The sequence below is a fragment of the Myotis myotis genome, unplaced genomic scaffold (assembly GCF_014108235.1).
Source record: "Myotis myotis isolate mMyoMyo1 unplaced genomic scaffold, mMyoMyo1.p scaffold_m19_p_18, whole genome shotgun sequence".
Taxonomy (NCBI): Eukaryota; Metazoa; Chordata; class Mammalia; order Chiroptera; family Vespertilionidae; genus Myotis; species Myotis myotis.
This window is the reverse complement of record NW_023416322.1, coordinates 20,324,249-20,337,350: the sequence shown is the minus strand read 5'-3', so window position 1 is coordinate 20,337,350 and position 13,102 is coordinate 20,324,249. Positions and strand designations below refer to the sequence as shown.

The window sequence follows — 13,102 nt, the reverse complement described above, 5'->3', positions numbered from 1 at the left end:
TACAATTTCTTCACACTTTTTCAGTGTTCAGTCATCAAGAACCTCAGCTACCTTGATCACAGATGAGAATAAATAAGATATCACAAATTATGTACTGATTTATTTACTTTGCTTTTTGGACACTTTCACATTTTTTCCAGAATCTATTTACAATTACTTTACATAGAATTTTAAGAAGCATGGTTGTATAATTTCCTATTCTATAGAAGTTAAAACTTAGAAAGAAGTAGAAGGAATTGCTAGAAGCAAGTGCACTCCCAACATCAAGAAATGATATAACAGCAACAGAGGCACAATCTTACTAAACCTCCCAACAGAAGCACTTGACATTGTCAGTCACTCCTTAAAACTTTTTCTTCAATTGATTTTGCTGAGAAACCATACTCTGCTGGTTTTTCTATTATACTTAGCTGGCAGTTCTTTCCCAGTCTCCTTTGCTAGCTGTTTTTTTCTTTTTCCTTGTGACATCTGAATGTTGGGAAATACTACTGGGCTCAATCCTCAAATCTCTTTCTCTGTCTACATGTATTTGAATAAGGCAATCTTATTCAAACCTGTGGGCATAAATATCATTTATATACTAGTGACTCCCAAGTAGATATACTCTTTTCTCTGAATGCTATCTCATTGGTTACTTGGATGCCAAATAGGCATCTCAAAATTACATGGACAGATTTCTTTTTACCCTCAAATATACTTTCTCTTCTGTATATCAATACCTTTCATCAGTTTCTCAGGCCAAAAACCGTTAGCCTTTCTTTTCCCTCGTCATGTCTCTGTATTGCTCTGTATTCAAAATATATTCTGAATCTGACCACCTCTACCATTGCCATCCTTAATATATTGCAGTGGCCTTCTAAACTTGTCTCCCTTCAGCCACTTTTGCCTCCATGGTCTTTTTAAAAATAATAAGTTAGATCATATCAGTCTCCTCTTCGAAACCCAGTAATGGCTTCTCACAACATAATTGAAATTTCATATTATGGTCTCTAAAACCCTACAGGATCTCGCCCCTCTGGGCCTTTCTGGCTTTACATCCTGTCATCCTTCCCACATCCAGTTTCACTCTGTTTTCAGTCACTCTTGTGTTGTCACTATTCTTTGAACACTCTGAGCTCATTCCCATCTACAGGCCCTTGCAATTGCCTAAAAGGCTCTTCCCCGAATTGTCTATGCTTATTTCCTCACTTCATCATATGCTCTCTATTCAAATGCCACCTCCCCCAGGAAGGCCTTTCCTGATCACCTCTAGAATAGCTTGTTCTGTCCCTTTAGCCTACATTAGTTTTCTTCAGAGCACTTGTAAGTACATGGCGTAATATTTCATATTTATATTTCTTGATATCTGTTTTCCCACTGGAATGTAAGTTCCTTGATGCTTGGCCATTTATTTCTCCTGTTCACCGTTGTATCTCCAGCACCTAGAACACTGCCTGGGACATAGTAGGGACAATATTAAAAAAATGTTGGTGGAAGTTTGAATAGATGGAAAAGAAAGGACCAAGATGAAATTAAATGATATATAAGCATACATACATTCTTTCATTTAGAAATGAAATTTATACTGGACATTGATGGAATGGGAGACATTTCAAGAGGAGAAAAATAAGCAGAGATTTTAATTTTAGTTGGCCAGGGTAGAGGATGGGGTGTAGGAGGAGGGAGTGAATAATGAAGGAGAGAAGTGATATATTCAGCTAGGGTAAAGAAGAGTATTATTAGGTGATAAGAATGAAAATATAGCTTGAGGTCAGTTCATAGAATTCAGCTAAGAAATGTGAGTAAAACATGTTTTTGGATGCGAAGCACTACATCAGTATACATGGTGTGTGTGCTGGGAGTTGTTTTTTCTATAGGGTAAACCTTAGTCATTTGTATGTGGAATTTTTTCTTTTATTCCCAAGTTGTACATGGTATTATCATCATCATTAAATAAGACATAAGAATAAATAAATGTCTTTATTCATTTTATGTGAATGAATTGAAAAGAAGTTTTTTAAAATTCAGGGACAAGTTGAGGGTTTTTTTCTTTCTTTCGTAAATATAGATTAAGTTTTTGTGAGACACTCGGAGTTGTTTTTACTGTGTGGTTTATGCATTTAGTGTTGTGTATTATGTTCTCTCACCTCAGAGCCCTTCTTTGTTTGATCTTTGTGTTTGTATGGGGAGAGGCAGGGTAAATATAGTTAAAGCCAGCTGTCTATCCTTATTTATCTCCCAGCAGGTGCTTAAAAGATAACAGTGTTGAAAGAGAAACACAACAATAGTAATGCATGTACAAGCACGATTCTTTTTTCAAACATTTACATCAAAAAACTGTGTGCATAATTTCTGTAGTTTCTCAAAGGGACATGACCTGATTATGTAATAATTTGTCTGAAATTTATGTATTTTTACTTTCATGAAGATGAAAAATTACCTGTTTAGGTTTTTTTAAACTTCTCTTATCCTATCTAATAAAAGAGAAACATGGTAATTGGCGTACGACCGCTACCCTTCCCATTGGCTAATCAGGGCAATATGCAAATTAACTGTCAGCCAAGATGGCGGCCGGCAGCCAGGCAGCTTGAAACTAACATGAGGCTTGCTTGCTTCAGTGATGGAGGACTCCAACGTTTCCCGCCTGTCGCTGCAGGCCTCTGAGCTGCAAGCAACTATGTAACATAGAAGCTAAACAAAACCCCAGAAACCTGCCGGGCTTCAGCCAACAGGATCGCAACGTTGTAAGCAAAGGCCAGAAACCTACTTTCAGCAGCGGAGGCCTAAGAGCTGGAGCCAAGCCTCAAAGCTAAAGCTGGCCCAGAATTAAAAAAAAAAAGAAAAAAAGGAGCAGTTGGGAGCTTCAGTCACCCCCAGCCTGAAAACAGCCCTCAGCCCCTCACCCAGACTGGCCAGGCACCCCAGTGGGGACCCCCACCCTGAAGGGTGTGTGACCAGCTGCAAACAGCCATCATCCCCTCACCCAGGCTGGCCAGGCACCCCAGTGGGGACCCCCACACTGATCCAGGACACCCTTCAGGGCAAACCAGCTGGCACCCACCCATGCACCAGGCCTCTATCCTATATAGTAAAAGGGTAATATGTTTCCCAGCACCGGGATCAGCGGAGCCGCGAGGCCTCCCAGCACCGGAATTAGCGTGACGGGGGCAGTGCCCAAACCCCCTGATCGCCCTGCGGCTCTGTGTGTGACAGGGTGCGGCGCCCCAACACCCTGATGGGCCCTGCTCTGTGCATGACAGGGGGCTGCGCCCCAACCCCCTGATTGGCCCTGCTCTGTGCGTGACAGGGTACAGAGCCCCAACCCCCCTGATGGGCCCTGCTCTGTGAGTGACAGGGGGAAATGCCCCAACCCCCTGATTGGCCCTGCTCTGTGCATGACGGGGTGGCGCCACAACCTCCCAATCGACCCTGCCTTGAGTTTGACAGGGGATGGTGCCCCAACCCCCCTATTGGCCCTACCCTGAGCATGACTGAGGATGGAATCACAACCTCCCGATCGCCCTGCTCTGTGTATGACCGGGCGGCGCCCCAACTCCCCAATTGGCCCTGCTCTGAGCCTGACCAGGGGCTGCACCTAGGGATTGGGCCTGCCCTCTGCCACCTGGGAGCAGGCCTAAGCCAGCAGGTCGTTATCTCCCGAGGGGTCCCAGACTGCGAGAGGGCACAGGCCGGGCTGAGGGAGCCCCCTCCCCCCCGAGTGCACAAATTTTTGTGCACCAGGCCTCTAGTAGATTCCTAGTAACCTTAATTTGATATGGTAACAACATACTTGTTTCTTTGCAGTCTATTTTTCACATAACAGTTAGAGTAGCCCATTGAAATTATTAATCTGGTCATGTCACTTATGTGTAAAATTCATTGACTTCATACATCAGAGTAAAAGCTTAAATCTTGACAAAGTACTTCAGAGTCCGACCTGATCTTCCCCTGGCTATCTTTTTACCACGTTAACTTTCATTTATTCCAATCATAGTGGCCTCGGCCTTCTTCCTGTTCCTGGAGCACGCCAGGCTCACACCTGTTGTAGGACTCTTACTTTCCTTTTGCTTGGAGTTCTATCTCTTCAGATATTCACATTATTCATTCCCTGTTTCCTTAAGGAAATGCAAATGGCCTACAAATGTCACATCCTGAGAGGTTTTCTTGACCACCCTACCTAAAATATCACCTAACATCACCCTTTATCTCCTTACCCTACATTTTTTTTTTTTCAAAAAAAAAAAAATCACTATCTGATATTATACAGAATAGAAGTTTCTGGAGACAGGTGTTTTGTCTGTTGTTCATTACTGAATCCCCAGCTCTTAGATTGGGCATAGAAGGAGGTGCTATAAAACACCTAATAAATATTTGTCAAATTAAGGAAAAAATGAAGTTTTCTCAAGTAAAAGGAAAAAGAAACTGATGTATACTGAATACTCAAAATTGGCCAAACTTCGTTTTAGTCATTTAGTGTATGTTGTTCACAAATAATCATCTTAAACTTTTAAGAATAGATATTATCCCCATTGACAAGGAAACTGAGATTTAGAAAAATTAAATTATTTGCCCTAGTGTAGCTAGGGTTTGAAATCTGGTTTATTGTATTTGACTCCAAAGCAAAGCTTTATTCACTCTGTATTTTTAAATTATCACATGTGCTATGTACTATAGAGAATACAAAGTTAAATAATAAATGATTATATTAAGTGTATAAGGTAGTATATAATTAAATATTAAATGTATGGTACTACTAGTACATTTTATAGTTATTTGGAAAAATTGAGAAATTATTAGCCAAATTGAAACGTTTGGCACATAGTAGGCTCAAAATGAAACATTCGTTCAGTGAATTTCTGAACAAATGAGGATCTGGCTCTTAAGTAGAATTTGAATTTTTGGAAAGAGCAAGGCCATTTTATGTATACAGAGCAACATAAGCGAATGTGAAACATGAACTTGTTAAAAGGATAATAAAATGATAAGAATTAAAATGTTTAGGGGTACTATGAGATAAGTTTTGGGAAAAATGAATTGGAGATCAGGTTGTGGAGAACTTGAATTGGGAGGCTAAAGTATTTGAATGTTATTAGAGAGCTATAGAATAATAGTGATACCGAACATTTATATGGACAATAGAATGTAGTGGTTAAGAGTGTGGGCTTTGAAGCAAAACTGAGTTAAAATCCTGACTCTGCCTTATATTAGATTATTAACCCTTAGAAAATTACCTAACCTGTCACTGCTCTAGTTTTCTCATCAATCAAATAGCAATAATAGTTTTTAACTCACAGAGCCATTGAGGATTAGATGAGTTATTATATGTAAAGATACTGGGAACAATCCTTAGCACATTATAATCATTCTGTAAGTATTAACTGCTGTCATTTATATCACTTCAATTTTCACATTACCATCCTGTGTACTATTTCCTTTAATTTTCACAGCAATTCAGTGAGGTAGGTATTACATATCCACTTTAATGATGGGCAAAACCAAACCAAAGAAGTTGTGTCATGTCAGAAATCTCCAGCTGACAGAACTGATGCTAAATAGTTCTAAACTATTTTACCTTGGTTCTCTGTAATTTAACAAACTAATGGGATGGTGAACTAACATGCTAGTAGTCAAATTTTAGGAAAATTATTCTGGTGGGATTTTGCAGAGTGAAATGAAGATGGGAAAGAACCTAGAAGCAAATTTACAGGCTCTTGAGATAATCTAGATTTATGTTTATTTATAAAAATTTCTATGCCAGGGCAATATCATTGAGAATTAAGAAAAAAGACAATAAAGGGGACATTATGAATATTCTAACTAACTAATTAATTTATATTCTTTCAGCTATATTTAAACTTGAAGCAGATAGAAGTATATGGCCCTTGATAAGAATCTATCGGGGTGGCTTTCTTCTGATTGAATTCCTTTTCCTACTGGGCATCAACACGTACGGTTGGAGACAGGCTGGAGTAAATCATGTGCTCATCTTTGAACTTAATCCAAGAAGCAATTTGTCTCATCAGCATCTCTTTGAGGTAATCAAAGCACGATATAAAGTCCTACAAATATAATTTGCATTAGCTATATAGTTGGTTTAGTGGGCACTGAAATCCACCTTCTTAAAGAGGACTACTGAGTTAATAACACTTTTCTTCCATTTCTTTTATTTAAGAGATTCTGAGTAATGACAAAAATAAAATTTTTGTCTCTTCCATTCTTTATCAGATTGCTGGATTCCTTGGGATATTGTGGTGCCTGAGCCTTCTGGCATGCTTCTTTGCTCCAATTAGTGTCATCCCCACATATGTGTACCCACTTGCCCTTTATGGATTTATGTTTTTCTTTCTTATCAACCCCACCAAAACTTTCTACTATAAATCCCGGTTTTGGCTGCTTAAACTGCTGGTAAGTCCAAAAATTTGTGTATCATTTTTAGAGAGGTATACTGTATTTGTCATTGGCTTCCTCCAGGATGAAACCCAGGCTGCTTTATTGCACAGCTCCATAAGCACGGTTCACATTGTAATCTGTGCGAGTGGCGCCCCATCTCCAGAGTCAAAGAATGCAATATGACTGCTACACCTGATGATATACAGTGCAGCCTCTTGGCAAAAGCACAAGTGCATTTTTCCCTCTGAAAATGGAATATGAAGTGTCCAGATATTGAAATAATTTTGCTAATTAATAATAATTCATGATTAATTTAGTTACTTCATTATTTAATCAGCTCTGGTAATATGTAGAATGCTATAAATTTCCTTTTCTTAAAAAGTGATAAAATTGTTATTTTCCTGTTAAATTGATGTAAGTAGTCTACCGTTTTTATTTTATGAAAGATTGGTTCTCTGAAAGCAATAGAAATATCTTGCCAGGTCACCAAGTTTAATTTGAGAAGCTGACTTTAATTTTTGTTTAAATAAATTTCATTTCTTCTTCCACTTTATGTATTTCTTAATGATTGCAAAATCATGTAGTCTCAGTATTAGGATATAGAATATAGTATTAGGACATGCAGAAATGGTAGCTATATTTTTTTGGTGATAGTGTAAAGTTAGCTCTGGGAAGGTACTTATGCTTACTCCTAAATTAAACCAGCTCTATACTGAAAATCAATTGGGGATGCTTTCATATAATTATTTCTTAAATTATGAATTACAACTAACAGAAGAATAAAGATTAATAATTAAATTGACCATTCTCTATACATACTTTCAGAAGTCCCATAATTATTGCCTCACTTTTTTTTTCACTTGATAAACTATACTTGCTTGAAAACTGTACTTTTTGTGTGTATTCCCTTTTTGTATGCCCCGTAGGGTTAGATTTTTTTGTTTTTATTCATAGCAATAAACTTTCCCACATATAGCATTAACTAAATTTTTTAAATCTAAAGACATAAAGTATGGCCTTCCTATTTAAAAAGTATAATAAGCATTCAACAAATAGAAAGCAACCTATGTTTGAATATAGATGAGTATTAATAGCAATCAGGAAAAGAAAATGGCTAGATCTCCTTGATTTTTCCTCCCAAAATTAGTTGATTTTTTTTTGGAGGAGGCACCTGGATCTGATTGTTTTTTATTTGTATTTCTTATTTCTTTTCCCACTAGAATTGAATTTTTAACACAAATTGAGAACCTCCCTCTTTTTCTCCAATTTTATTAAATGTAAATAAAAGAGCAAATAATTTTCTTTAAGTACCATTAGGCTTAATTTGGGGTTTGAATTCTGAGTATGGAACTTAAATTTGTAAGAGTATTTTGATAAGTTATAAGTATGCCATTACCATTAATAGGTTTTATCATCATCTAGAACAGTGGTCACCAACCTTTCGGGCCTCACAGACCAGCAGTGGTCCGCAAACCACCTGTTGACGACCACTACTCCAAAGGTTTCCTTAAACTAGTGGTTGCCAACCTTTCAGACTTCATGGACCACCAGTAGTCCACGGACCACTGATCTAGAATATTTTTAAAAGATAAATATTTGAGGGTGTGTGGCGGAGGGGGTCAGTGGGGAAAACAAACAAACAAAGGGGGATATCTATAATACTTTCAACAATAAAGGGGAAAAATGTGAGCCATTTTTCTCCCTCTTGAAATCTATACTAAAATAATTTCCAGTTAGTACAATATTATTAGACTAGAGGCCTGGTGCATGAAATTCACGCACACGGGGCGGGGGGGGTGGGGGTGGGGGAGGAGTTGGGAGTAGGGGTAAGTCCCTGAGCCTGGCCTGCACTTTCTTGCAGTCCGGGAGCCCTCGGGGAATGTCTGACTGCTGTGGAGGCTGGAGAGACTCCTGCCACTGCTGCTGCACTCACCAGCTGTGAGCCCTGCTTCTGGCTAAGCAGAACACCCCCTGTGGGAACTCACCACCAGGGGGCAGCTCCTGTATTGAGCATCTGCCCCCTGGTGGTCAGTGTGCATCATAGCTACTGGTAGTTCCACCGTTCGGTTTATTTGCATATTAGCCTTTTATTATTAAGATTACCTTTCTTATTTTGAGATTGTCATTTTATTACTAGATTTTGTGGAGTTTTATAACTGTTACTTGCATTAAAAAATGTAGTATTCTTCTGGTTACAAGGATATAACTTTGAGATTATAAACATCTATTATTCCCTGCTTCAATTATTGTGAAATCTCTATATAATTATTTTGAAATGAAGTTTGAAAGACTCAGAAAACTCAGGTATTAATATGACTGTCTCATTGCAATAACAAAGTAATATAGTTGTGTACATTGTGTTAAGTGAGCATTTCCCCTAGTGCATCATTGTTTGTTTAAATAGTAAGCTGTGATTCATGCATGACAAGTTACTCTTATTAGCAGAATGATTCCCCATTGAGTAGTCATTTATCTATACATCTGCTATGTACTAATAAATGAGGACTTGTTGATAGACTAGGTTGGCAATGGTAATATAATAAGAAGAAATAATAGAATAAAATGTACTATCAGAAGCATTAAAATACAGAAGGAAGCATTGTGATTTGTTATATTTGTAGTAATAATTGTTACCAAGAAAATTTTTATAGTTTTAATATTAATTGACCTGTCAACTTACTTAAATTCAAATCTGAGAATACTTACTCTTAGACTTATTTCTAGCAGATTTACAAGAATGTTTCCACCCTAGTTATATTTCTCGGATATAGCTCTTTTTAAAGACCATGACATTAGTGAAATGAAAGTGACTTTGGTTAGAGAAGAAGGCATGCTTCAAACAATGAGTTGCACCATCTTTCCCTTTCTATCGATACTTCATAGGCAAAGGAGAGCTTCGTGTTCATTTAGCAAAGTTCCATCCCAGCTAAGATGGGAGAATATTCCAGAAATAATCATAACACATGGATCTCCTACAAAATTTACCTTAGAGCCTAATGTTAGACATTCTATCAGCGCTTCTACCTTCTGCCGCTCTCTGCTTTCGATTTCAACTCTTCACATCTCTCTGCTCTCTATTTTCTAACTGTAGTTATTCTTGCCCTCCCAGCTTTATTTCCTTTCTTTGTTATGCATTCAACTCATTCCCTTCACTTCTAATTCTCAACCTTGCCACTGTGCCAGGTCCCTGTGTTTGTGATTGGTTCATTGGTTTCCATTTTATCAGCTAAAGCAGTGGTTCTCAACCTTCCTAATGCCACGACCCTTTAATACAGTTCCTCATGTTGTGGTGACCCCCAACCATAAAATTATTTTTGTTGCTACTTCATAACTGTAATTTTGCTGCTGTTATGAATCGTAATGTAAATATCTGATATGCAGGATGTATTTTCATTGTGACTTGAACATAATTAAAGCATACTGATTAATCACAAAAACAATATGTAATTATATATGTGTTTTCCGATGGTCTTAGGCGAGCCCTATGAAAGGGTCGTTCGACCCCTAAAGGGGTCGCGACCCACAGGTTGAGAACCACTGAGCTAAAGTAATCACGTTGGGTGGTCACACATGAATTAGAGAAATTTAATGTGAATTTTCTTATTTCTCTGTTTCATTTTTTTTTTCTCCCTTTCTCCCAGTTTCGAGTATTTACAGCCCCCTTCCATAAGGTAGGCTTTGCTGATTTCTGGCTGGCTGATCAGCTGAACAGCCTGTCAGTGATACTAATGGACCTGGAATATATGATCTGCTTCTACAGTTTTGAGCTCAAATGGGATGAAAGTGGGGGCCTGTTGCCAAATAATTCAAAAGGTAGAGTATGAATGCACATCCACACTACTGAACTGCCAAAGTACACCAAAAAATATTGGGAATGATAACTAAGACATTTAAGATCATCATGAAAACTCATCCAATAATGTTACAAACTTAATTAAATGTACTTGGCACTTTTTTAGCAATCTCTTTATCTGATATACTTTGGCTCTTAAATTATGTTATGATTTTAGCCATTCATTTGCCAAGAGATTTACAACTTACACTTAAAGAATTCTAAAACTTAAAAAAAAAAGTCCCAGTACATTGGTACTTATATCACAAATGCTTTAGTGCCAACAATTGCCATCATGGTATTGCTTTTTTTAATGATCAAAAAAAATTATTATTTAGAATTGGATCGAGTGCTTTGAGATAGTCATTAGTCTATTTTTTTTTTTTTTTAATCTTACTGGGAATCTTGTTTTTCTTCTGGCTCTTTTTCCCACTCTTAGTTTATACCATGAGTTCAAGTTATTAAGGAATTTTGCCTTAATAACAAACACCAAATTTAGATAGCTTATGTACCATCTGACTAACAAAAATTAATGAAGCCAGTGCCAACACATTTTCATTGATTGCCAGTAGATGACAACTGTATTGTAGGTTGATCACATCCCCAGAATTTGAAGAAAAATTAATTTATCAATTCCTTCTCATTTACTAATACAAATTTTGCTCTTAGTTTAAAAAAAAAAAAGAGTACAGGTGCATGAATAACCTATAGTAGATATATTATAATGGTTTGGAGGTCATGAAATTGACTGGAGTCATCAGTGATATTTGTACGTTTTCCAGGTGTTTGAGACAGAGCTAATTTTTTTTCTCTTTGACTAATATACTCAACTTCTAATTTTATTATGGTTTTACCACACTCCAAAGAAAGTGATTCCAGAAGAGATAGTCAGAAACCTGTGAGGGTGGGTTTTCCCACTAGGTCCTTCCTAAGTATTTTACCTTCTCTCCTAGGCTTCCTTACCACTAAAAAGTTTGATACTAAAATAGTTGCAAAGAAGAAAGTGATTCTGAAACCCAGGCTCTTTGCTTTCATGGACTTGCTAGTGGTTATAGCATATGACGAAATGATGTGAACAAGTTATTTCTTTTATTGTAATCTTTTGTTCTTTGAAATCTTCACAGACCTAGAAATTTGCCACAAATATACATATGGTGTTCGGGCCATTGTTCAGTGCATTCCTGCTTGGCTTCGCTTCATCCAGTGCCTACGCCGATACCGAGACACAAAAAGGGCCTTTCCTCATTTAGTTAATGCTGGGAAATACTCTACAACTTTCTTCATGGTGACATTTGCAGCCCTTTACAGCACTCACAAAGGTATTCTATGACTGACTCTGAAGAGATTTTTAAAAACCCTTATTTTTACTACTTGAATCTGTTCCTTCCTCTGCATGCTTTTCCAGTTGTTGTGTTTTTTTACACTGAAGTTCTAGTCCCCTCACCTATACGAATTTGTTCTTGAACATAATTTTAGTCTCATTCCAATATTTACTAACAAGTACCATTAAAAAGAATCAAAGTCATCTGGAATAGAAGGGTTTGTGATAACATTTGAAATCCTGAATTATGTTTAATGGGTTCAGTCTATGTGAACACCTTTGGTTTTCATTTGTTTTTTTTAGACTTGTTCATTAATGAGGTTGGGAAATGCTAGGTGGAAAAGAGTCCCTCTGGCAATCATGTATATTTTTAATCACTTTCCTTCACCAAGTTGTAAGGAGTGTTTCCAGCCCATTTAACTGCAAATTGAGTTCTCTGATCTCTCTAGTTTCCTATCTCCATGGCAACCAGTTATTACTTGAGACTGCTCTTCTGTTGGGAGGAGAAAAAAGCTTTTAGTTCTGAGCCACATGCAGTCACGGCTTTTGAATTTTTAACCTTTTTTGAAGAACAATCTATCAAAGATCTTGCTTCCTTTTACTAAAATGTATTCTTCCTTTGTCTATTTAAATAAGTATCAGCCCACCCTTAGAGCCTGCATTCTCTCATCAATTGATGGTAAAGAAATGTTACTAATTGAAACTATTACCATTCTTTTTAAATAATTGGATAAATTTTTTTTGTAAAATTTTTTCAGTGATTGTTTTTTTTTTGAGGCACTGTATTTTAGGAGCCTTAGTGTTTTAGAATTGCTACTTATCTAAAGTGTGTCTAATGGTAATGAAAGATTAGGGTGGTGTTTTTTGTTTTTTGTAAGGCTTGCAATTTGGTCCCCAGAACACTTTATGTCATAATTGCACTTAAAAAAAAGTTTTTTTAAAAATATATTTTTATTGATTTCAGAGAAAGGAAGGGAGAGGGATTGAGAGATAGAAACTTTGATTCCATCTGCTGCCTCCTGCATGCCCCCTACTGGAAATTGAGCCTGCAACCCAGGCATGTACCCTAACCGGGAATCGAACCTGTGACCTCCTGGTTCATGGGCCAACACTCAACCACTGAGCCACACCAGTTGGGTAACATACTTCCAGTTTTTGCAGTAGATTCTGTGATTACAGTACTATTGGTAATGCAGCCAATAACCTTTACTACTGTGTAGGCTCTCTTGTTAGATGAGAATGTAAGTACCTCAATGAGAAACACCTTTTCAGAACTCTTACAATTTTAGCTCTTGATGAGGAATGCTCTTACTCAGTTCAGGCATGCATCATGATTTAGTTTTTACTACAGGTTATTACTAGAGAATTTGTAAATCAGGCAACTAATTTGATAAGTAGTACTGTATGACTCAAGAACCCTTTACTTTTCTCGCATACTGGATAAAAATAGTCCTGATACCATTTATTAAGAAACTGAAAAGCTGAATTCCTTAAATTTGCAAACACTCTAAATCTAAAAACCTAAGGCTAGAAACAGTAGTTTGGATAGTATTATGGTCTTCAGACTTTTTTTGCTCAGG

At 37.2% G+C, this 13,102-nt stretch overlaps 1 protein-coding gene across 4 annotated transcripts in view; it reads left to right on the top strand.

Annotated features, from left to right (window-relative positions):
• The window catches only part of XPR1 (xenotropic and polytropic retrovirus receptor 1), a 106,379-nt gene that overhangs the window by 68,997 nt on the left and 24,280 nt on the right, over positions 1–13,102 (top strand). For 3 of the 4 annotated variants that reach the window (XM_036343168.1, XM_036343169.1, XM_036343171.1), the window contains 4 exons: positions 5,824–6,014; positions 6,205–6,384; positions 10,011–10,182; positions 11,326–11,520. In XM_036343168.1, coding sequence (XP_036199061.1) covers positions 5,824–6,014; positions 6,205–6,384; positions 10,011–10,182; positions 11,326–11,520 — 738 coding nt within the window. The remainder of the gene's footprint in view (positions 1–5,823; positions 6,015–6,204; positions 6,385–10,010; positions 10,183–11,325; positions 11,521–13,102) is intronic. The other variant, XM_036343170.1, reaches the window with a different exon arrangement.